The sequence below is a fragment of the Manacus vitellinus genome, unplaced genomic scaffold (assembly GCF_001715985.3).
Source record: "Manacus vitellinus isolate BGI_N305 unplaced genomic scaffold, ASM171598v3 scaffold_16_pilon, whole genome shotgun sequence".
In the NCBI taxonomy this organism is placed as follows: Eukaryota; Metazoa; Chordata; class Aves; order Passeriformes; family Pipridae; genus Manacus; species Manacus vitellinus.
The window spans coordinates 10,436,169-10,461,093 of NW_021939189.1; the positions used below are offsets into that span (position 1 = coordinate 10,436,169).

Sequence of the window (24,925 nt, forward strand, 5' to 3'; positions counted from 1 at the left end):
GGCGGGACGGGGGCGGCCTCCCGAGAGGCAGCTCGAGGAATGAGGACAGGGGTAGCCATCCTGGGCTCCCCTGTGCCACGGGGCGGCGAGGGTTGCGCTTCCCGCCTCACGGCTGCTAGGGCTCTTAAATCTAATCCCAGTCGAAGGTGTCCTGTCTGAGAGCCAGCTTCGCTGCCTTGCCTGCCCTGGGCAGGGCTTTACATAGAATCACGGAATCAACTCGGTTGGAAAAGACCTCTGAGGTCATTGAGTCCAACCTATGACTGAACACCACCTTGTCAACCAGACCATGGCACTGTCACGTCCAGTCTTGAACACCTCCAGCGATGGTGACTCCACCACCTCCCCTGGACAGCCCATTCCAATGTTTAGTCACCCTTTCTGTGAAGAAATTTTTCCTACTGTCCAACCTAAACCTCCCGTGGTGCAGCTTAAGACTATCCTCTAGTCCTATCATTGTTGCCTCAGAGAGGAGCCCGACCCCCACCTGGCTACACCCTCCTGTCAGGGAGTTGTAGAGAGTGATGAGGTCTCCCCCGAGTCTCCTTTTCTCCAGGATAAACACCCCGGCTCCCTCAGCCACTTGTGGGACTTGTGCTCCAGATCCTTCACCAGCTCTGTTGCCCTTTGAACTCATTCCAATACCTTAATGTCTTTCTTGAATTAAGGAGCCCAGAACTGAACACAGCACTCAAGGTGTGGCCGAGTACAGGGGAAGCTACAATTTGGGATCATAGAGATAGGATTTGATAGAATGACAGCTCCAAAATGATTCTAGGACCTTGTTGCTCTCTCAGAGGTCTCTGGCCTTCAGTCCCAGGCTGGCACTGGACCTGACAGCCCAGCCCCTGAAAGGTTTCTCCCAGTTTTGTTTCAACAATGCAAAATGGTCGTGCTCACATTGTCCCCAAAACTATTCCGAGTCATAAATCTGCTACCCCTGTGAAGTGTGAATCTCATCATCTACATCTTTCAGGAAAATATACCAACGACAAAATTCCACTCTTGGTTTGGAGATCATAATACCTTCTAGATAATCAGAAGAATACTTATAGCAACATTGTGCACTGAGGCATTATTTTCTGCTTTTGACCTACCTAACTCAGCTTTGGACAAAATGTAAATAACCATATTCCAAGGAGCAACAATCGCCTCACAAATATCCCAGAACTGACTCCTGGAGTCACTGCTGGAATAGCCCCGTTGAGTTCAAGAGAGCAGGCTGCATTTCCCATGGAATTCCCATGGCAGAGCAGCCCTCCAGGCTGAGCACAATGTGAGGCTCACACCCCCCCCAGCTGACAGGGCCCGCTCCAGTGCTGCAATACCTGTGATTTGAGTTGGGCTACAGGCAGGAATTTTTGTCAGCTGGTTTTTCTGGGCCTGCTCAGCCAGAAGGCGGCAATAGAGAACAAATCCAAACACCTCTGGGCTGCTGCTTGTCACCAGGGCATAGAAACCTTGAATCTAGCCTCCAGCACATCTCTTTTTCCTTGTTGGCAAGTGTCTGTGTCTTTCAACAAGCATTTAGCTTGTCCTGTTATGGCTTTTCATTTACACAGCAGCAGCAGATACAGAAAATGTTACAATGTGCTCACAGGCGTGTGCCAACAAACAGGAACACTTGGTGTTGTTGGCTGCAGTGCTATGGGAAAGTCAAACTTTTGATATTAATGACCGTCTTTCATAGAGGTGAAGAATGCAGCCTGCAGTTAGTCCATTAGCACTGTATATCAGTTTTCATTATTATGATACAATAATATTATAATAATAATGTCTATTTTTTTTTACAGGTTTGCTGGTTTAAAGATAAACCAGCAGGGGAAATGAACTCAACTCAAAAGAGAGATTATAAATCAGAATAACAATTTAATAAAATAATACAATAAGTACGATTATACAGACAAGCAATTGGTTTTAACCCACAAAACCCAAATGTATAACCCAGCACCCTGGGGCATGAACAGAGTGGTGTTTGTTGGGCCCCCTGAGCCCAAAGTAAAGGGAGAGGGGAAAAACCTGTTGGTGAAAGTGCTGTTGCAGTCTGGTCAAGAGTGGTGATTGCAGTCCAGTCGAGAGTGATGGTTGCAGTCTGGTGGAAAAGTGGTGGTTGCAGTCCAGTTGAAAGTGGTGGTCTGCAGTCTGGTTGAGAGTGGTGGTCTGCAGTCTGGTTGAGAGCAATGATCTGCAGTCTTCCTCTGGATCTCACTAGTGGTTAAAAAAGTTCCAAGACTCCGAGATTATATATTCTCTAGTTCAGGCAGGAATGCTCAGTACTTCCCTCATGGCGGGGAGTTCCACAAAGGGTATGAGGACAGAAGCACCCTCCTATCTCAAAGGCCTCTTAACACCTAGTTTATAGCCTGAGGAGTCAGGCTGCTCTGGGCAGAGGGTGTAAATAGTCTATTGCCAACAGTTTCTGGGAAATGGCATGGAAGGCTATAGAATACACAGTTTTTGGTTACACCCATCCAGTGATGAACTGGTCCCAGCTGTTCTAACTAGGACATGCTTGAGCCTTTCCTGTGCTCCATACCAACCAAGGTTACTGTACCACTAAGTGCTGTGATACAATTCAGCCTTCTGGGCAATTAATTGGTAGTATTTTGGAAGGCTACATGGAGACAGGCAGCTTTCTCATTTGGCTTCATGACCTCCCTGTTTTGTAAAGTGGCTGAAGGAGACTGCTTCAGTTCACAAGACATTTCCACTGGCAAAATGGAGCAGTAGGTTGGAGTAACTGAACCCCTCCCCTACCACTGACACAGTTTGGGGGCAGGCCAGGACTGTGGCAGTACAGAGCATCTTTCTGTTTGTGTAAGATCTGGATGGCACGACCTGCCTCTCACCTCCTTTCTCCCAGCATGGCTATACCAGTGTGTCAGCGCGTACCTGCCATCCCTGCAGTATGACGCTTGTAATAACATCACAAGCTGCACAGAAAACAGTCACAGCAAAAACCGAGATCTAAACTCACCATGTCCCCTGTCAATCCAGTTTTCTCTAGACAAAAACAGGATATTTTTATAAGGAGAGGTGACTTGCCTTCCCACACCTGATCGCAAAGTGCAGCAGTGGGCCAGTTTAACAGCCCATACAAAGTACTGGACGCCTCACAGAATGTGACAGACCCAGAGGCCCCTCGCAGTGGCTTGGCCTCGGTAACAAATCTCCCGAGGCCAGGCGGGGCACGGCCGGGAGCCCCGCGCTCTCCGGGGCAGGCGGGTGGCGTCGGGCCGAGGTGACCGCCTGTCCCTCCCCTCTCGCTCCACCGCCACCCCCGCAGCACGGCGGCTGTTTGTGGGTCCCCGCCCGACCCAGCGCGGCCGCGCCCCGCAGCTCCCTCACGACAGCAGCCAGGCCCCCGCCGCGGCCCGAGCCCAGCCCCGTGGCACGGATAGGGCCGTGAGAGTCCCGCCCCCGCGGGGAGCGGGGGCCCGGCAGGGAGGGACGGAGGCAGGGAGGGAAGGAGGGAGGGACGGTCGTCGCCGAGTTCCGCCCCAGCAGCCATGGCCGCGTAGCGTCTCCTCGGCAGCCGCGCTCGGGACATGGCCTGCCCGGGCCGGCGGGCGGAGGCAGCGAGTCCCGCGGCGGTAGTTGCGCGGCCGGGCAGGCGGGGCGGGGCAGCGGCGGGAGGAGGCAGCGGCGGGCGGGGCGCCCGGGGGCAGCCCGGGCCCAGCCCCCGTGCCGGGGGGCGGCCCTCGAGGGGCTGCGGCGGGCGGGGACCCGCTTCGGGCCGCGCGGGGGGATCGGGCCCGGCCCGGCCCGGGGCCGGCAGTGTGACCTTGGGCGGTCCGCAGCACCCCGGCCTGAGCCGGCCGGGTTGGCGAGTGAGTGGGGCCGGGGAGCCGCCGCGGAGCCCGGGAGCGGCCGGAGGAAGATGGCAGGGAAGCGGCGCTTCCCAGAGTGCTGCACTCCTGCGGTGTCATGGAGACTGCCACGGCCCCGGGCCGCCGCAGCGGTATTGACCGCCCGGTTATAAACTTGGGGGAGTTCTCTGCCTCTCTGCGACCTCCCCGGCTTCTTATCACCTCTGCTGTTTGCGTACTCCTTGCAGATGTTCGTTTATCTAAATAAGAAGTGGAACTATTTGTGTTCTTGCATAGATTGAGTAACTTTTAAACTTCCTGCAGAAAACTCAGCATATTTTTTTTAAAAGAAACTTTATAATATCTTCCCCCCCACCTCGGTGTCAGGTAAATTGTTGGATGAAGGAGCTATCAAAGGGTTTTCTCACTGCGGAGAGAGTCGTTCCCAGGCCTGGCAGGGCAGGTTTGAGCACCTCCATGGGCAGAGACAGAGCCGTGCTGTGTTGCTGCCCTGTGCCTGGTGGTGACCAGCACAATGGTGAAAGTTTGGCTACCCTGCGTGAACATAATGGGCTTGCTATAAGAAGCCCCAATGGTTATAATCAGCCTATACACATTAGGTTACGGAACCAGGGCCTGTAGTATTAACAGTACCAGAGCCTGGGAGAGAGCTAGAGGCCTCCCAGAGCTAAATATGCTGGTGGGTTTTGTAGGTCAATCATCTTAAAATTCTCTATCTGACTAACACTGATAATCTTAACAAAGCCAACTCTTGTGTACCAAATGCAGATAGTAAAATGTAATTCCAAGAGAATTGAGGAACTTAATTCTCATGAGAAACCCATTTCTCATTTACTCATTTTGCTCATTTGTCAGAGACAAAAATAAGTGAATAATACTTTATTACATACCTGAATTGGTGATGCACAGTACTTACCATGTCAATGTATTTCAGAGTGCATTAGTTTGTGCTGCTTGCAACGTAACTGCTACAGTGTCATTCCACTTAAAGCTTACTCATATCCTTAGTAAAACTGGCATGATAATTAGATGTTGACAAACCTGTTACCAGTTTCCCTGTCAGGGTAAAACTATCCATTCCAAGTATGTCAAATGCCCATAATCATTCAAGCGTGACTTCCCTCATATTTTTGGGATATTAGCCTTGTTTTCAGCACTCCTAAGTACAAAAAAGGAGCCTGAGATAATACTTCAGCTGGGGGTGGAAAAGATCCCAAGTCTTGAATTTGACCTTAATCTTTAAGAAAAGAGTTGACAAGCCTGAAATAGGTTGTTTCTTCTTTGTCACAGGTTGACTAATCATAGATTTAGCTATTACGGCTTATTCAATCTATTGTTTTCATGGTTTTGTGATCCAGTTTTCTTTTCTTGCTGAGAAAGAAGATCTCGCTCTTCTTTAGGGATATATGAAAGACCACAGATGTAATTGGAAGGGTTCATTCATGCCTCAGTGTTGCCATTGTATTCATATAGTGATTCTAAGTGTGGAGGGAAATGGAATGCTCCACAAAAGCGAGCATAATCTAGTCAGTACAGGCTGGAGCAGTGGGATTTTATCCTGATAAAGTGGATGGGATTCTGGTTAGACTGCAATTTATTGCAGCTCCCCTAGAGGAAACAACTACAGGCCTTGTCCATAACCTGCAGTAGCTGGTCTGTCTCAGTGCATTTCCCTGATGGACACTGACTACTCCCAGACTCTTTTATTTGTGCCACTTCTTTTGCCAGATTCTCCCATTGAGACTAGGCCAGTTAGGAATTGAATATCTGCAAAACTTGTGTTCAAAATCAGATGGTAATATTTATCTATGAAGGAGGTGATTTGGATTCTGAAATTGTAGTCTTCCCCAAAGCCTGCTCAAAGATGAAGGGAAAAAAACTTGTTCATTTGAGTATAAGGAAAAATTAAGGTAAAGCACATCTTGAAATTTCATAGAAGCTTAAGAAGTTTTAAGGGTCCTTATGAGCTAAGACTGAGCAGTCAACTGGCAACTAGTTGTCAGTCTGTAGTATTCAAAATCAAGTTAGGGGATTTTTGATGCATAAAACTGAAAATTTTAGTTACAGTTCCAAAGTTAAGATTCTGTATAGAAGAATGAATTAGAAACTGCAGGTGAAATCTATCAATTTGCGGCATACATTGTATGTAATTCCATTAAGTAGGCTGTTGAGAATTTGATTTTCAAAAAAATTTAGAAAATGTTATTCTTTATCCGTTCTTACTCATTTCACTGCAGCATATTGTGTGAATATGGTGCTGTGGGAGTTCAAAGAGTAATACCTCATTCATCAGATACTGTGGTTAGAAGCTCATGTTTTGAAAAACGGTATAGAAATTTCTTTAAATCAGGAAATAAAAGTTCAGCATTGAGCTTGCCTGGCAACTTAAAGACCTGCAGTAATAACTTCGTAACCATAGGAAAAAAATGGAAAAGCCCTTTTTGTTTCAGGCCAAAGCTCAGAGTTGGCTTTTATTCATTAGTTCTACACTTGTATAGATGAGGCTCCAGAAGAGCTGCCCTTTTCAAAGTGTGTCAGCAACACTTGAGAATTTACTGAGATCATTAAATGGTTCATCTTCCACATAGCCTTGGGGCTTTTTTTGCTCATACGCACACATCACACTAGTGTTATATTCAGATCTTTTTGGACTACATATTTAGTTACAATATTCTGTCAGAACACAACCAAATGCTGCCACTTAAGATTAAGAAAATACTGGTTACATAACAGAGCAAACATTGAAGATATATTTGGAAGGGACTTAAAGCTTCAAAGGAAAAGTCTATTTACAGTTCTAAGGAGAAAAAAAAAGCCAGGTAAAGACATGCTCTGACAGGACAATTAGACAAGCAATGCTAAAATCTTACTAAGAGTGAAGGCTTTCTTTATAAGCTATGAGGATGTAAAACATTGTTTTAGGCTAAGAGGCTTTTACACTTCCTCTTCTTTGGGGAAGAGTGTCTGTATACTGATGCTTCAAGGTATACAACAGCTCTGTGCCATGGGAAGGGATCACACTGCCAGCTTGGCTTCTCCTTCTTGACTGCACATGCCAACTGCTGTCCTTGCACAAGCTGTGTAGCCTTTCTGCCTCTTCAGCAAGCTGAATTGGCTCAATAAGAGGTTGGAGAAGCACCAGACCAGCATGAGAAAGAGGGAGGGAAATCGGGATCACCTAATTTGGTGGCAGTCAGCTACAGATCGATTCAGTGGGGTGAAACTTCACTCTGAAGTCACTGGCTGATGGTGGCTTTAGTCACACTTGTCATGCTGATCATCACCTTGAGGGTGAAAGGGAAATGCTCTACCTTCATCTTGTCAAAATCCATGTGTTTTTTGTCTGCTAGGAAGTAATTGATTTGTTGGGATCATTTGAGCACCTTTCTTCTAAGGAATTCCCCATAGTTTCTTCAGTGTTGCTCACATCTTAAGGTCTCACCACTTACATGTGAGGGAGCTCAGTTCCTCCCCCACCACCTCCAAGGGCTAAAATAGCTTCCTGTGTATTAGATGAAAAGAGTTTTAGATAGACTATCTGCAGGAGACTTAATGGACTTCTCTGTGTCAGATGGGATGATGTAACAGTCCCTTCTAGCCAAGCTCTGCTTAACTATTTCAGGGCTACCTGGAGAGCACTTTCAAATGAAAGCACAAAGACAACAGCACCAAGGAGCTGAAGACCAAGAAGTTTCAAGTTGACTTTACCCATAGCAATCTTGCTTTTCTCAGCTTACTCTTACCAAGACATTAGAAGTCACTTTTCCAAGAGGCTGGTGTGTATTTGCAGAGTACAGAGAAGTCAGCTAATTTTTTATAGTATACTTACTGGCATTTCAGTACAATAAATCTGCTGGATACAATGATTTTTCAACATTCTTAAGTCAGCATTTCTTTACTTACTATTTTTTATTCTTTAGTTAGCAGCATCTTGCTGGACATCCTTAATAAATTACCTAGAGTGGTTTCAAACAATTCTGTCACTTTGGGAGAATTAATTTATACTGTTAAGTGTTCAGCCACTCTGTTGGCATCTAGTGCTAGCTCACATAAAGTAAGATAGGTTAGGTAATAAACCCACACAGGTAACTCTATGTGTGTATTAAAAGTCACTGGAATATAATTAGGCTCTTCCTACCTCTTTCCCCCCTCCAGAAAAATATTGATAGAGACTTCTAAGAAGCGGTACCATCCTAGGAGGGACATAAGTAACAACATGCCTGCTGTGGCATCTGTACCTAAGGAGCTGTATCTCTGTACTTCATTGAAAGATCTCAACAAGAAGACAGAAATAAAACCTGAAAAGACAAGTACAAAGAGGTATATATGTTATATTTGATTTTGAACCGATATTAAAAGTATTAGTGGTTTCGGAACAAATTTGTTGTGGATCTAAGTTTCCTCAAGTATTTCTGTTAGCTTTAAAACCTTTGATAGTCTTATGTATGGATCTCAGCTGTTGCATTGGAGTGCTTACTGCTTTCAGGAGGTCACTTGACATAGTGCCGAAACATAGCTTGGACAGAGCATGATGCCCATGAAGATTTGCATACTTGGAGGAAAGGCTACATAAATGCAAATTCTTAAAAATTATAAAAACTTCAGCAAATATGTGAACAGAAAATGCTTTGCCTCTAGCATTTTTAGATAATCAACAATTTCATTTTGTCTTACTATGAATTAGTTTCCCCTATAAAAAAAAAAGTTATTCTTAGAAGGGAACAGTACTTTTTTTCTTATCTCAGTATGCTGTTTAATTATGGAAGTCTTTAAATAAGGCTAGTAAACAAGCTAGCAAAAATGAACTTTATTTGGAGGAACATGATTGTAATTCATGTTTAATGAAAACCTTATATTAAGATGGTAAAATCAAATGCTTAATATATGAGCAGAGGCCATAAACACTTAATATGGCATGTTGTAATGCAAAGGTGTTTGGAGACAAGTCAACAATCATGTGCTTTATCCTCTTCTTTGGTTTCAGTTATGTGCAGAGTGCCCTTAAGATTTTCAAGGCAGCAGAAGAAAGCAGATTGGACCGAGATGAAGAAAAAGCTTACATCCTATATATGAAATATGTGACTGTTTATAACTTTATTAAAAAAAGACCTGATTTTAAGCAGCAACAGGTATAAAAGTTTTCTGACTGACCTCCTCTGCATTGGTAAAAGTATGAGAAGTACAGAGAGTTACACTAATGCACATTCAAAGGATCACACTGGTATTAAGTAACTGCCTCACTTATGACACTATTCCTTCCTTCCTGTTTTTGACAAGTCTGTTAATTTTTTTTTACAGTTTGCTTTTAATACATAAACTGTATAAATTGTCAAATCTGGGAATATTTTTTCATGGAGAGGTGTTCTTGTCATCTTTCCCATTCAGACAGTTTTACTTACAAACTCATGTTTGAGAGGAAAATATTTTGATTCAAAGCAGTTCCTTTTGTTGGTATTAATATCATTATAATACCAATTCTCTGTATATTGATGACTCTTAATATGCACAGAAGTAGGCATTCTTAAGCTGTACTATTAATATGCAATGTGATGCTTGTAATTTTAGGATTATTTTCATTCAATTCTGGGACCTACAAATTTAAAAAAAGCTGTTGAAGAAGCTGAAAGACTGTCAGACAGCCTTAAACTCAGGTACGTGCATACAGTTGATAGATAAGATTCTATTTGTTACACCTGAAGCCCATACATGTGCAATTTCAGTTTTTCATGCTATTTAGTAATAAGCAATTGCACTTGAGTAGACCATAGATAGCTGAAACTCGAGACCTTAGAACTGTTTATCCCCAGAAGTCTGTTACTAGAAATAATTTTCACTGTCACACACTCCAATAATTTGTCACGTTATACATTATCTCCTAATTCCTGGCAGTTATGATTTGTTGACATGGTCTTCTAATTTTGTGTATTGACTAATAAAAATAAACCATATGATCTAAGTGATACATACACTAGAGATGATCAAGAGTGATTTTCTCCTTAATCATAAGGTCATCTGAAACCAAATCTATTAGTAAATGTTCCTAATAATCAGATATGTTAAAAAATCCTCCTAGTGTGGTTATAGTTTACCTTTTCTCTGCTGTGTGCAGAAACCATGCAATACATGGTTTTGCCAGTATGTAACTGAATTGATGCTAATGGACTTTTGGGTACCTGATTAACAGCTGTCAAGTTACATCTTTGTGCCATAAGCCACAAAGTGGTGTTGGTAAGAAGTCATAAGATAGAGTCTGTCTTTAGATGATATTTAGTGCAGTGTGTGTTGCTTCCAGCCTTGTCTGCTTCTTGCATGCTTAGCAACTCTTTCTTGCCCTTTTAACTTTCTCTCTGCAGCTGGACACGTTTCCCTTCCTGTGTCTCATGTCCCACCCTGCCCTTCCCAAATATTCTTGTGAAAGCATTTTATGCCCTTCCAAGTGCTTAATCTATAAAGTTAGTTTCAGTGAACAATAAGACTGTAGTTACACCTATATGAAGAGGGACTTTGCAAAGATGTCTCATGATACTGTATATGAAACAATCTTTAGATTTTCTTTGTTTTTAGTTGAGTCTTGCAATTCAACAGAGCTATGATTTCACTGTAAGAGTAAACACTGATAGACTTACAGAAACCCAAAATTTAGAGACTTGTTTAGTGACTTTCGGCTTTTTATGAAGGGAAAAGAGTTTTGAAGTTGACACAATAACTTTCAACTGCTCTGGGTAAAATGTATAAATATTTAAAGGGAATAGAAATGAAACATGACTCCTACGTAACTACAGAAGCGGTTTCAGGGAAGTTATTTGTATAATTTCTTCCCCAGGCACTAGGCCAGCAAATAGTTTCAATGTTAATTGTTAACTAAAAGTGGAGCTGCTGAAACACCACTTGTATAGGAGCAGGAATACCTACATGAATGACCTACTATGTGCTTCAGAGGTATAAAAGGGGAAATTGATGGGCAAATATTCCATACTGACCAAATTAAACTAAAATATGAAATATGCTTTAGTGTCATTAACTCCAAGTGGGAACAAAATGCTTTATTCTAGCTTACGATGCCTGTGCCAAATTAGGAAGCCTGTTTAAAAGATAAAATTACAAACTTGCTGCTTTTTTCCTGTTAGTGGTCAGTTAGTGAAGTAGACTTGGAGGCAGAATTTGATTTAATTATCTAGTTTATTAACACTACTTTTTGATACAAAATACAGCTGTATTGTCATTGTTACTTTAACTCTGATGAGGCAACATCTGATTCAAACAAGCAATTGTCAACACAGTTCAGTGTTCATGTTTCACTGCTTGGTTGAGTAATCAAAATCATTAGTTCAAAACCTTCTTCTTTGTTTTATGGAACCCTAGTAACCCTTAAACTTCTCAGTTGTATTAAATATAAGCAAATGCTACTTAACAGTGACGTGACTGTACAAACCTCCAGTGGCTGATCTAAAAACTGCAGTTTGGAGGTCACTGGCTTAGAATACCATGATTGTCCTTCCAACAGCAAAAGGCTGGGAGGTTAATTGTCAAGTCTGAGGCTTTATGAGAAGGACAGCAAGACCCAGGTCCATCAAAACTCACGAGTGTACACAGTTCTTGCATTGGCTTCCCTGTAGGTCCAGTGTTTCAAACAAGCACCAGGCACATAATGAGTTCTGATCTGACTTCAGGAGAAGGACATTTAGATAACTGAGCTAACTTACTCCTAACTGGCTCCAATGCAAACTAAAATAAAATACCTGGGATGACTGTTGTTATATATTGAAGTTTCCATGTAAATCACCAGTACTTATCCTTTCCAGTGGGAAATGAAAAACATTTAGTGATACCAAAGCTAAGAATGACCTCAGATTTGGAGAAAAAATAGCTTTACAAGCAGTGGCTATGAAATAGGACTCAAAACAGGATTTCAGAATAGGAAAACCAGCTCAAAAAGTGGAAAAAATAAGATCACACAGTCATGCAGGAAAATGGGAATTGTTGGAATACAAAAACTGACAATACTTTCACTTTCTTAAAACTTTCAATACTTTTTTTTAAATTTCTTCCTGAGGACTTAATGATTCTGATGTTAATAATCCAAGGTTAGTCAATAGCACAATACTGAAAAAAAGACTTTTTTCTTTTTTTCAATAGATATGAGGAAGCTGAAGTTCGGAAAAAACTTGAAGAGAGGGACAGACAAGAGCTGCAGAAAAAGCAAGAACCAAAGGATGATGGAAAGAGTTCAGCCAAAAACTCCTCAGACAGTGCTGTGGATTCCAAAGGAAAAAGCCAAAGGGTAACTGAAGATGTTTACAAACTTTTTAATTCAGTCTGAATATATAGTTTCAATCTAGCATTTGGTCTCTGCTAGTAACTATGTCCAGTTCAGAATCATGATGGGGGATTTTTTAGTGATTAGTTTACACTCCCTGTAATCCTTCTTGACATTTTTTGGGAATATGTTGAGTCCACAACCTCCAAGTCTTGCATAAGATAGAATTTGACTGTACAAGAAAGCTCAGTCTATTTTATACTAGAATTACCTAGTGCAAGAAACCCAAGGTAATGGTAATAAACTGATGTTAAATAAGCTTTTTAGGAGATGGTTGACTTTGCAGGAAGTGTGGAAACAAACTTACTTCTCCACAAATACTGCATGAATTTCATCTAGTAGGTGATGCTGTCCTAGATTGTAGTGCCTTTTTAACTCTTTTCTGTCTAGGCAGAGCAGCAGCCTTGGTATCTTTTTAGTACATTTGTCAGCACATCTTCAAAAGCAGCTTATTTGTGCTAGGTTCCTTCTTGTGTCTTAACAGCCACCAGTTTCCTTCAAGGTCTGTGAGAGTCAGTGTCTGTTGGCCACCTTGGTTCTGAGTATTACATATTAAACTTTTTTTTTCCCCCTTATAACACAGATTAATGGTGAGAGGAAGCATTCGCTGGAAAGAAAGGATCAGTCTGACAGTCTGAGTGGTAAGAAATGCAGTGCTGTCACAGGTGTGGAAAAGGTCTCCATATGACTGTGTACCAATCACCTAAGCAGTTGCAATTCTTTTAAGAAGTTATTTCACAGAATTTGATGGAATTCTAGTATCCTGTATTTCAGTTATAGCAAATTATAAATTAATTAGGCTCTGTATTGCAGCTATAATCACTTATAACTTAAAAAGCTGTAGTTAGTTTTTCAACTGTTTAATAACTAAAGTTGAACTAGTTCTGAAGTGTTCAAGTTAGAAGAAAAACATCTCCTCAACTGATAAGAAAAATCTAGGCAAGGCTGAAATATTTCTCTGCTAAATAAGAAATTTTTCCTTTCCCCTCACAACCTTCTGTTTCTTGTTCTTGCAATAAATATGTGAAAATGTTCTCTAGAGTTCTTAACTGAGAAGGAGCATTAGCAGTATATATTTTACAAATGCTTGCCTATATAGCTGGATTTAAGTGAGACCACAAAAATTTAAATTGGTTTATCACTGAAATATTCAGTATGGTCTAATTTAGCAGATCAGGTGCTAATCACTACAGCAGTAGGAGCAAAAGGTCCAATCTGTTTATAATGTCTCACCTCTGTGACTTTGTGGGACTTTTTAATTCTATTTCATCTATTTGCAGTCTTGACTGCACCAGTCAGATATCATAGCTATCTCCATTTATAATGTAGCTTCTTATATCTATTTGCTTCTCTATTTCAAGGAGCAGTCACACCTGAGAAACTGTTTGCAATGATGTCAGACAAAAATATTGAATTGCTTATAATGGATGCTCGAAGATTGAAGGATTATCAGGAATCCTGTATTCCAAGATCTATCAGTGTCCCAGAAGAAGCTATCAGTCCTGGGTATGACATAATGTTAAATGATAATGAAATATTTAATTTTATAAAAAATTATATGCTTTTAGAGCTTGTACACTTAGTTTCAGAGTCCCTGCTGTATACCAGTGGGTAAGATGTGTCTGGACAGCTCTGTTCTTGCACATACTGACTTCAACATAAACCATATTTATTTTGTCCAGGCACATAAACATATATGGATCATATGTTGTTGGATAAAAGGTTACTTGTACATTTGTTTTTAAATGCATGTTAATACATTTCAGAGTTACTGCTAATTGGATTGAAGCTAGACTCCCAGAGGACTCCAGAGATCCATGGAAGAGGAGAGGACAGTTTCATTATGTTATACTGCTGGACTGGTTTAGTTCTGCTGAAGACTTAAAGTTAGGAACAACTCTTCAGAGCCTGAAAGATGCGCTATTTAAGGTTGGCAAGTTTCGTGGTTTACACTAATCACCTCAATAAATCAGAAGGTCTTAAAGCACCTGTGTTTACAAACTATGTGGAAACCTTAATGACACTTCAGGCAAGCATCTTGGTTCAGTTTTCAAAGCCTGCTTATTTTAATAGCAGAAGTGCAGTCTGAAGTTTCCCATTCCCATGCTCGTGCTCTAGTAGAGGACAGCATCTTTTATTAAATAGGTTAACAGCAGAGTGAGGGAGGCTCCAGAAATATTTTGAGCATGGTTAACTTTTCTGCATTATTGAATATAACTTTTAGATAAGTATGAATTTAAATTTGAGCTTCTTCAGTGCAGGGAGTTTATAGACTCTATAGTAAGCAAATGCCCAACACTTTCAAGTCAAACTCTAGCTTTTGCTGTGTTGTCCCTCTTCTCTATAGAGGTAGCTCTTGTGAAAGATCACACATCTTTCTGTTATCTAAACATTCAAGACTGGAGTTCAGAGATAGTTCAGGGAGTTTTCCCTGTTTATTGCTTTACAGAATATTCTCTGGGCCCTCTGTGCCTTGTTCATGTTCTAATACTGGGGAGGCCCTCAGGAGGAGGGCAGTCTGGAGCCTGAACTCTCAAGAGGTTTTCAGAAAGTTAATGTTGTGCTTTCTAAAGCACTAATCACTCAGCAAACTTAACCAGATAAGAAACTGAAGCAAATATTATAATAAAAATATTTTTCTGCATGGATTGTTATGTGAAGTAGCAATAAGTGGATCTTTCTGTACTGAAAATGTTCACACCCTCTTGTAAATAGAGCCAGGAACCTGTGTTGAACATTCTCCAAACACAGAGAGGATCCCTGTTTTTGCAGCCTCTTTAATTCTTACTTAAAAATCTCAAAAATAACCTCACAATTTAATGACTAGACACAGAAATTTCAACCACGCTATCAAGCTGTAAAAGTTTCCTTTCTATTTTTAAATCAGTTAATTTCAAACTTTTTTTCCATACAGTGGGAAAGCAAAACCATACTGCAGAATGAACCTTTAATTCTAGAAGGAGGTTATGAAAATTGGCTCCTTTGTTTTCCCCAGTACACAACAAATGCTAGAGTAACTCCACCCCAGCATGGCAGGAGTGAAGCAGTGACTGTTTCTTGTAAGTAAAAAGGATGACACCCCACCAAGCTTTTGTAATCACTGGATATATCTTTAATTCATTCAGATGCTTTTGGGAGAGCCTTGTTCTGACTAAAAACTAAATTTTGGGTTGGAACTTGGGCATTTATTTTGCTTTTGTGTTTTTGCTTTAAGAGCTCTTTTAAGCTTCCCTCCTCTCTCCCCTCCTGCAGTGGATTTTACATATCCATCTCTGGAAGAGCCAACTTCTGTTCCCCCTGTTGCTGCTGTAAAGCCATCCTCAACAGAAGCAATTGAAAATGAAGAAACAGGAGATAATTTGGAAGAGAGACTAAAATCACTTAACAGATCAAACATACAAGATGCTGCTGTTCCAAAATCTGACAGTTCATTGGTAGTTAATCCAGTATCAATTACAAGAAGTATCCCTGAGGTAAGTTGTGTTCCTTTTTTTTCAGAGTTAATATATAGTAAATCTGTTAGACACCTGCCACACGCAGAACTCTAAATCCACAAGCAAACATACTCAATACATTTGTTCAAGCCTTGTACACAAGTATACTGATATAGAGACTATTGGTGGTCTGTGAAGCCATGGGAACTGACCTCCAGAACTCTATGAACTAAATATACTTAACAGAATTGCAGAACTTTTCATGAATATTTTTATGTGAGCACCTGAGAAATCAAAGGTCACCAGTTGATCATTAATTCAGAAAGTCTATAAGCAAACTTTTATACTCAAAACACATGGGATGAAATACAGGGAGTGCAGTTAGGCCATGGTTTACCTTGGCTATTCTAAAGATCTGCTTTCTAGCAAATGTATCTTCCTTCAAATAACAAAATATTTAGGTGGTTCATCACCCTTGGCCCAGTAGTGAAAGTACAGAGATTTGTTTCTTCCTTTGACATGAATGAAACTTTCTAAAGACACTTTTGGAGAGTTCTTATACTAAAATAGCGTTCCTCAGGAGAGAAGGCTAAAAGCTGTTCACTTTCACCATTCTGCATACAGGCTTAAGTACAGATTTCAGCCAGGAGATGCTAAACTTTAAAATTTAAAGACATTATTTCTGTTCTTACCTGAACCAGATGAGTTTATAGTCCATCAGAACATTCACTTCAGCATCAAAACCAACTTGCTATCCTAGTTCTAAGCCATTCTTAAATACCCCTTCCCATCAAGCAGATCTGCCTTAAGCACGTGCTCAGTCACATGATTGAGAGAGCCAAGCCCAAATTAGGCTGCCTGATTGCTCTAGAATGTTCACCTTTGAAAGCTTGAAAATAAAGAGTTGTGGTAATCAGTGCTTAATGCTGTCCTTGTGGTTCTGTAGGGCTTGTGATGATCTCATTGATTATCTCACATCTGGAAGATAAGTGAATTGCTAATTCTGCTAACAAGATCAGATTTAATGATCACTCTCTTTGGCAGAAGTCAGCTTGTTATCATGTTTATTCTCTTACAAATCTCACTTAGGAAAACCTCAGCAAACAGAGTGGCAGTAGCTATAGTAAATTGTTGTTCTACACTTTGTGTTCTGCACCTGTGTTACAGGTGGATCGTACTAAAAAGCCTTCACTAAAAATCTCTGATGATACCAGACCAAAAGCTGCAGGTACAGCCAGTGACATCCAGCCTGTTGAGAATGGACGAGTGGTTCCAGACCGCTCCACAAAGCCGGTATGGGATGTGAAGAGTGTTCTGACAGAAGAAGAAAAAAGTCAGGTACACGCAGAAACTGCTGCTCTGTTAGAGAAAAACAGGCGGGAAAAAGAACTCCGGGAGAGGCAGCAAGAAGAACAGAAAGAGAGGCTCAAGAGAGAAAAAGAAGAACAAGAACAAAAAGAGAAAGAACATCAGGAGCAGAAAGCAAAAGAAGAACAGAAAGAAAAGGAACACAAAGAAAAGCTACAGCAATCCAAAGAGGAAAGAGAACAGAAGGAGAGGGATGAACAAATAAAAAGAGAACAGGAGGAGAAGGAACAAGAAAGAGCCCGCAGAGAAGCAATTGAAGCAAAAAAGCAAAATAAAAATGAACCAGAAAACATTGGTGCAAAAAGGATTGAGATGGACAAAACATCCCTGGAAGAAAAAGGAACTCGAACACCAGAAACACCGAGAAGGGCACTGGGTGATGGATCTCAGACCTTTGTTTCAGGCAAGGTTAGTGAAAAAGAAAATCATCATCAAATGTGGAGTAGTTATGCACTCAAATCATCCTGAATAGTTTAGTATCAATCTAGAAATTTGAAATACATAATTTGAAGTTTATTTAGACCATTTTTACATAAAAGTAGAGGAGAGAGTTAAAACCAAGACACAAATAGATTTTGGGGTTTTTTTTCCCCAAGACAGCCTTATTTCTTGCTGGTAGGTGGGCAACCAGGACTGTATATTACACTGTTAGAGACACAATGGTGCTGTCATAACAAACACTTTAGTGCCCCCAGCTGTGTAAATGCTGACAGAACAGGATTTTGTTTCCTGGCACAGGAAGCAAAGGAACACCCTAATCTAGTATTTTTGCTGAGAACAGTCCACTTCCAAATCTCTGGGGGATTGTGTCACAGTTTCTTCTTTCCCCATTCTTGAAAAAAATTGCAAAATTTCTCAGAGTGTGGAAGTCATCTGATCATGAAACAAGAGCCATTTGTGAAGCTGAGTTAACAATGGAACACGTCTTTACAACCATTTCTCAAGAACATGCATTAGGATATTTTTCTCTTCTTTTGCAATTGCAGTTGTTATTTGATCAAACTCTCACGCTTGTTTAATCCAAATGCACAAGTAAACCAAAATAAATCTTCCTGTGGGCAACATTAGCACAGTCATTCATGAGCTTTTGACTGACAGAGCAACTTCACATAATCCCAAAATGATTGCCTATGATAAATTCAGGTTGACTTCACAGTTTGCCTTTTTTTTCATGGAGAGATTTTGCCACAGTGAGGAGTCAAAGGGAAAAAAGTCTGAAATATATAAACAACTTTCAGGGGGAAAGTAGTGTAGGTGGAACTTCTGTGTTTTATTTGTGAGCTCTTGAAACTGTAATACAACATTCAGCTACAAAAACTATTCCAGTCAATTGCTTATAATATAGAGTAGGAAGAATAAAAAAGACCTATTTTAACCACTTCTTTATGACACATGCATTTAACAGCCAAAAAAGAAAGTATAACTCTGCTTTATCAGCATTCTTTACTGGCATGCTAGATGAAAATTGAAGCCTTCTCTCAAAATCTTTTACAGCAAACTGGGGTTAAAGGACAACCAGACAGTGGAGCTCAAAAGCCAGGACCCCTTAGAGAGGATTCTGAACAAGATACTGAAAAACTTAAAGTAAATACAAATGTATTGTATGTAGCCAAAATAATCAAGTGCAGATGCTTCATAATTATGTTAAATTCCACCTCATTTCAATTTTTAAAGTCATCATCTTAAGACTGTGCCATGTTTACAGCTGTTTGTTTGCTTTTTTCATTTGTCATATTCATCTGAAAAAATATTTGAAGCTTTCATTAGAAGTCTTGAACTGTTTCTGATGGCATTAACGAGCATTTTATGCGCGTTCATCATCTCATGCACATTCCTTCGCACACTGCTTTGAGAGGCAGGAAAGCTCATCCTTGTGTGTTTAACAAAAGCACATATCCCTAATATTTCCTAATTCTTTAGGGAAGAAATTGAACTGTGAGACCTTTGTAATACTGACTGTCAACAAATGGGTTTTGTTTAGATTGAGTGACAGAAAGGAGTAGTACTAAATTACTATTGTAATAAACTGTATTTCCAGCTATAACCAAGGAATTTCTTATAGTACTGGTTTGCATTGAATCATGTAACCCCCTAGGGAAGTCACAGGCAGCCTGTTGCTCTGTTTAGGTAACTGTATGTACCTTACACTTCTCTTTGTTTATTAGTCTCAGCGGGAGCCATTAATGAGAGCACGAAGTGAAGAAATGGGAAGGATAATCCCAGGGCTGCCTGCAGGTTGGGCAAAGGTAACTCCTCTTCTGATACTAAAATCAAGTTGCCTTGTGCAGTTTTGTCCTGCATTTCAATTGTGTCTTATTTCTAAGTTAGAACTTGTTTATTTTTCACTCCTCTTCAACTTCCACATGGTTACTTTCTGAATTTTATTATTATTTGTAATGAAACTAGGAGAATTCATCTGCTGTTCCTGGTATGAAGCCGTTGCTGTTTAATAGACATTTTGGTGAAAGTGCTCCCTTTGAGTAAATCTAATCTATTAAATGTTGAGGCCAGTCATGACTGTTAACATCTCAATGTCTGAAAAACTCATGCACTGTTCTTACAGTAATTTATAAGTAGGTAAGTAAGTTAATGAAGGATTTTTACTTGGTTTTGAAACTATTTGTTTTTTTTCCCCAAGTTTCTGGATCCAATCACTGGAACCTTTCGTTACTATCACTCGCCAACAAATACTGTTCATATGTATCCACCAGAAATGGCTCCTTCATCTACTCCTCCATCAACCCCTCCAACTCATAAACCCAAGCCACAGGTGACTGTTGAACGAGAGAGAGAACACTCCAAACTGAAGCGCTCCTACTCTTCCCCAGATATAACCCAAGCCATTCAGGAGGAAGAGAAGAAAAGAATTCCTGTAACTCCTGCAGTCAATCGTGACAATAAGTATGTTCTATAATTTATAGCACAACTCATGCAATATGATGGCACATAGGACTTCTTTCTGTTTAACCAACCAAAATTCATTAATATTTTCTAGTTAGGTTTGAAAGGATGCCAGAGGGATAGACTGAAATTTCATTGCTAAATATTTCATTATGGCAGTTATCTTTGGAGAATCAATGTAATTGTTATGTATTAAAAGGAATTTCAGAGGTCACAGTCCATGTAATTAGACAACAGTTGCTTTTTAAGTTGTGGTATTTGTGTTAACATGCTAAATGCTTGTCTTCTCACAGCTTGTGAAATGCAAAGTATTGAGACTTTAAACTAGATTAAATCAACAGCTAACTTTTCATCTCTGAATTAAATAAATAAAGCAAAAGAACCCCCATAAATTCCACAACTGATAAAGCCTAAAACTCAGCCTCATTATAGGCCAGTGAATATGGATATCTCGCTTGCATTGATTAGTTTTGAATACCTTAAATGATTGCATTTGGTGACATCTTGTGCAAGGATAGTTCAGTCCCTGGGGGTGTGGGGTGAGGAGAGGGGGTGTCTTGGTTTATGTGTACATAAACCTTGTCAAGTCTGAGACTCCTAAAAAACAATTTCTTCCTTACAGACCCATCTGTTACACTAAAGCAGAAATTTCAAGACTCTCTGCATCACAGATTCGGAATCTTAATCCTGTGTTTGGGGGATCGGGACCAGCTCTCACAGGACTTCGTAACCTTGGGAACACTTGCTATATGAATTCCATATTACAGTGTCTGTGCAATGCACCTCACCTGGCTGACTATTTTAACAGAAACTTGTATCAGGATGATATTAACAGGTAACAATCTCTTATCTGCCTTTATATTTGCCAATTCAAAAAGATCACTTAGTGGGTTTTTTTTTTTTAAGTAGAAGAGAAATGGTACCTTTTAGGAGCCTCAACATTTTCAAAATTCATGTGTGTCACCAAATAGGTTTTACTGGACAGTTGTAATTAAACTGTGGTCATCACATTCATAAATACAAGCGTACTAGTGCCTCCTAAAACCAATCTCTGTATTTAAATTTACAAAACAAGCTGAAAACAGCTGTACCTTCTGTCTTGAATATGGAATCAAATTACAATGCTAATGTAGACAAAAATTTTAGCTCAATCTAACAGACAGTTTTTCTTGGTCTAAATAAATTATTTTGAAATTGGGATAATGTCTTGAATTAAAAACAGTAATACTAAAAAACAGTTATTGGAAGGGCTCACAATTTTTTTTTTGTCTTTATTTTATAGGTCAAATTTCCTGGGGCATAAAGGTGAAGTGGCAGAAGAGTTTGGCGTAATAATGAAAGCTTTATGGACAGGACAGTATAAATATATCAGTCCAAAAGACTTCAAAATTACAATTGGAAAGATTAATGACCAATTTGCAGGATATAGCCAACAGGACTCCCAAGAATTGCTTCTGTTTCTAATGGATGGCTTGCATGAAGACCTAAATAAAGTAAGCAATACACTTGTAACAAATTATATATCTGTCAGATGATCAAGAGAAATAAATTTTAAAAACACCTTCTTATTTTATAAGAAGGTTATGTTACTGCAACTTTGAATAGAAAGAAATGCAAGTATTCAGAATTTAATTAGGAATTTAGTATGAAACAGTATAATGTACTGAAGGGAGCCATAGAAGAAACCTAACTAGATAAGAACTGGATGGCTACACTGACATGTTTAAATATACTTGAAAATATTTGCCTATAGATGAGACTTCTGATTTACGTGGTATTTAAACTTCTGTTATCCAGGCTGACAACAGGAAAAGATACAAGGAAGAAAACAATGATCACCTTGATGACTTCAGAGCAGCAGAGCTAGCCTGGCACAAGCACAAACAGCTCAATGAATCCATTATTGTGGCACTCTTCCAAGGCCAGTTCAAGTCCACCGTGCAGTGTCTCACGTGTCACAAGAAGTCCCGAACCTTTGAGGCTTTCATGTATCTGTCGTTGCCGCTCGCGTCCTCCAGTAAATGCACTCTGCAGGTACGGTGCAACCAGAGAGGAGCAGCTCCTGAGGCACAAACACTTCTCTGGGACTTCATTAGGATGTTGCTTCTGCTTATCCTCTTGTTGAAGGGGTTGGTCAAAATTCCCGTCTAATTTACACTAATGTAAAACGTGAACAGATCTGAATCTTCACAATTTTTAATTCCTTTTAAGTTTAAAAAAAATAGGTCATCCATCAGAAGTTTTAAAATACAAGCAGGATAGAAATATTGAAGCTGTAGTAGCAGAGCAGACGAATAGGATTTGCTTTTGTAGGTCATAGTATAAGTATTTTGTGGTTTTAAACAAAACACTGTCAATATATTTTGAAGGACTTGCAGCTAATTAATATATTAAAATTAAATATATATAAATTAAAATATACTAATTAATATAGTAAAATTTGCTTCTACACTGAAATTTAACTCACCTTTCCTCATTCTTATGAAATTTAGGATGCAGATAATTGATGCAGGTTAACAACCAAATAGGAAACATTTTTGCTACACTTTCATAAGCACCTGCCATTCACAATCTGCGTTTGTGTTTTGTTTTAGGAATGCCTTAGATTGTTCTCCAAAGAGGAAAAGCTTACTGATAATAATAGGTTTTACTGTAGCCATTGCAAAACTCGAAGGGATTCTTTGAAAAAAATAGAAATTTGGAAATTACCACCTGTTCTCCTTGTGCACTTGAAACGGTAAGGAAATGGTGATGGATGAAAATTAGGGTGAAGTGATCAGGCTTTGATGGAGAGTGATTGTTCTAGGACAGTAGCTGACCACTTTTAATTACAGAAAATTATGGATGTATTTCCAGTTGTAATGTTGCAAGAATTTTATTTTCATCTGATGCTTGTTTTATAAAGCTGTAGTTCACAAAGCACTTTTACAAGTGACCTCTTTTCATTTTTTGCTAAGAAACACCTATTAACGTGTTTGTTAACACATTAACAAAACTGGGGGCTTTAATTGAGATCACATCCTGGTTAAATAAGGGAAAACAAACATGCTTAATATTCTTAAGTACCTTGTGAATAACTTGTAACTTTTAATGATGCTTTTTAATTCTCTAGATTTTCCTACGATGGAAGATGGAAACAAAAGCTTCAAACTTCTGTAGATTTTCCATTGGAAACACTTGACCTTTCACAGTATGTTATTGGTCCAAAGAATACCTTGAAGAGATACAATCTGTTCTCGGTGTCGGTAAGTAACCGTGGCACATTTCGAAACTGAGCTGGACTTTATGCAATGACTCAGGGTCACACAGCCTGTGTGATTCATCCAGGTTTCCAGGCTGCCTATCCAGTTGCAGATTAAGCTGTCTTCTAAAAAGATTGATTGGTAGTTAGTAAAAAATCTCATGTTCTAGATTATTTCCCTTACCAGGGAAGAAATGGCAGCTTTTGAGGCCACTAATTCTTTTCTTACCTTCACAGAATCATTATGGTGGGCTGGATGGGGGGCACTACACAGCCTACTGCAAAAATGCTTCAAAACAGCGCTGGTTTAAGTTTGATGACCATGAAGTCTCTGAGATCTCAGCGTCGTCGGTGAAGTCCTCAGCTGCTTATATTCTCTTTTATACTTCCTATGAACAGCGAGCAGTGGACATGGCCACGTAAAGTAGTTGCGGGTTAAGGAAACTGGTTTTCTTTCTCTAGGAGCAAAGTAGGCATGGGAATGCATATAAATATGCAAAACTCTGACAGACATAGTCACTCCCAGGTGTGGGGATGGCTGCAGTAGTGTCTCTGCAAGCAGGCTCGCTCTGGTCCGTAGTAGTGCTTAACAATCAGAAGACTGATGAGTAACGCTTGTGGTAATACTGCCATCTGTGGAACCATTTACAGGCATACTCGCATTACTGTTTATTTAAAAAACAACTATATTTTTAGTCTGCTCCAAAATTAAATTCTAGCTTAGTCATCTGAAATCTATTAACAAGTAGTTTAAAATGTCTTAAAATCCCAAGGCATATCTTGGTTTATTTTTTTTCTTTCACTGTTAATGGCCTTTTCACATTTCTAACCTTAAGCTTGATTCTACTGTGAATACTCTAGAACGATGTAAACAGTTAGGAATGTAAGTGTACATATTGATTGCATACTTGCACATCAGAACTATGTATATAATAAAATGTTGTCCTTTTTGTGAGAATCTCTAAAACTCAGAGGATTGCATTTATTTGCCAGCTCTAAGTAATTGCAACACTACTTAATAAAAAAGCAGAGCTGTATTATTTTTTTTCTGTTAGCTTTTGTCAATATTTGTGCACTTCAGAGTTATTCTAAACAAACAAGATTTTCCTTTTTAATTTTTTAATATAAATTTTCATGTACACATGCATTAAAAACCTTAACGAAGAAATGATTTAAAAATATATCCTGTTAAATGTATGTTTGGGTTTGGTGTTTTCATTCCCAGCTTGTAGTGTAATAGTCAGGATTCTATGTAATGACAGTCTGAGTCATAGTCACACAGTTTAAAGGTTCTCCAGGTGAAAAAAAGTACTATTTTGCATAGAACTGATTAGTTTAGAAACTTACTTGAGTTGTATTTTATGTGTTTCTCTGCTGTGGATTTGGGTTAATTTTCCCTTGCTGATTAGGTTGGCATTCAGAAACCTGGCATCATGCATTTTGAGCTTTTACCTGTTTGTGGGTGTCCTGCTGATGGAATTAAGACCAGAATTGATTGTTTTCCAGAAGCCTACAAGCTGCAAAAAAGTTTGCAGTGCTAGAGGAACAAAAATGACATTACTAGAATAATGTCTTTTTCTTTCTTATATATTACTGGTCACTTCATCCTCTGCTCTCTTCTGAAACACACCCTCCATGCTCTGGTTCTGTGCTTTCGCCTCGGCATCCTACTGTCAGTTCCTGAAAGGCAGCTTAAAACAACATAATATTCTTAACCAGCAGAAAACCAGGAAATTTCAGGTAAGTCCATCTGTATGCTCAACATTTGTGTTCTTTTGAGGGATGCAAGAGGGTTGTCATGGAAAACAACCATCAGACCTTGTGCAAATGGAGC

At 39.8% G+C, this 24,925-nt stretch overlaps 1 protein-coding gene across 4 annotated transcripts; it reads left to right on the plus strand.

The window, feature by feature from the left end:
- The first annotated feature begins 3,464 nt into the window (after positions 1–3,464).
- On the plus strand, positions 3,465–24,288 carry USP8 (ubiquitin specific peptidase 8). Of its 4 annotated transcripts, none has more exons than XM_029958681.1 (20): positions 3,465–3,593; positions 7,986–8,150; positions 8,815–8,959; positions 9,396–9,481; positions 11,967–12,111; positions 12,731–12,788; positions 13,509–13,653; positions 13,914–14,076; positions 15,062–15,206; positions 15,400–15,620; positions 16,749–17,357; positions 18,444–18,533; positions 19,115–19,195; positions 19,588–19,850; positions 20,473–20,685; positions 21,133–21,343; positions 21,648–21,884; positions 22,445–22,587; positions 22,963–23,095; positions 23,329–24,288. In XM_029958681.1, the coding sequence occupies exons 2-20, from the start codon at positions 8,047–8,049 to the stop codon at positions 23,512–23,514; spliced, it is 3,378 nt and encodes a 1,125-aa protein (XP_029814541.1). In that variant the 5' UTR covers positions 3,465–3,593; positions 7,986–8,046; the 3' UTR covers positions 23,515–24,288. The 4 variants fall into 4 exon arrangements, with proteins under 4 accessions (XP_029814541.1, XP_029814542.1, XP_017925203.1 ...); XM_018069714.2 differs by lacking the exon at positions 3,465–3,593 and adding an exon at positions 3,746–3,830; XM_018069715.2 differs by lacking the exon at positions 3,465–3,593 and adding an exon at positions 3,942–3,961.
- Positions 24,289–24,925: the final 637 nt, after the last annotated feature.

Coding starts and splice junctions, on each gene's coding strand:
- USP8 (XM_029958681.1), top strand. CDS start 8,047: ATGCCTGCTGTGGCATCTGTACCTAAGGAGCTGTATCTCTGTACTTCA. Junction 14,077..15,061: donor TGAAAGATGCGCTATTTAAG/GTTGGCAAGTTT, acceptor TTTTCCATACAG/TGGGAAAGCAAAACCATACT. Junction 20,686..21,132: donor TATCAGGATGATATTAACAG/GTAACAATCTCT, acceptor TTTATTTTATAG/GTCAAATTTCCTGGGGCATA.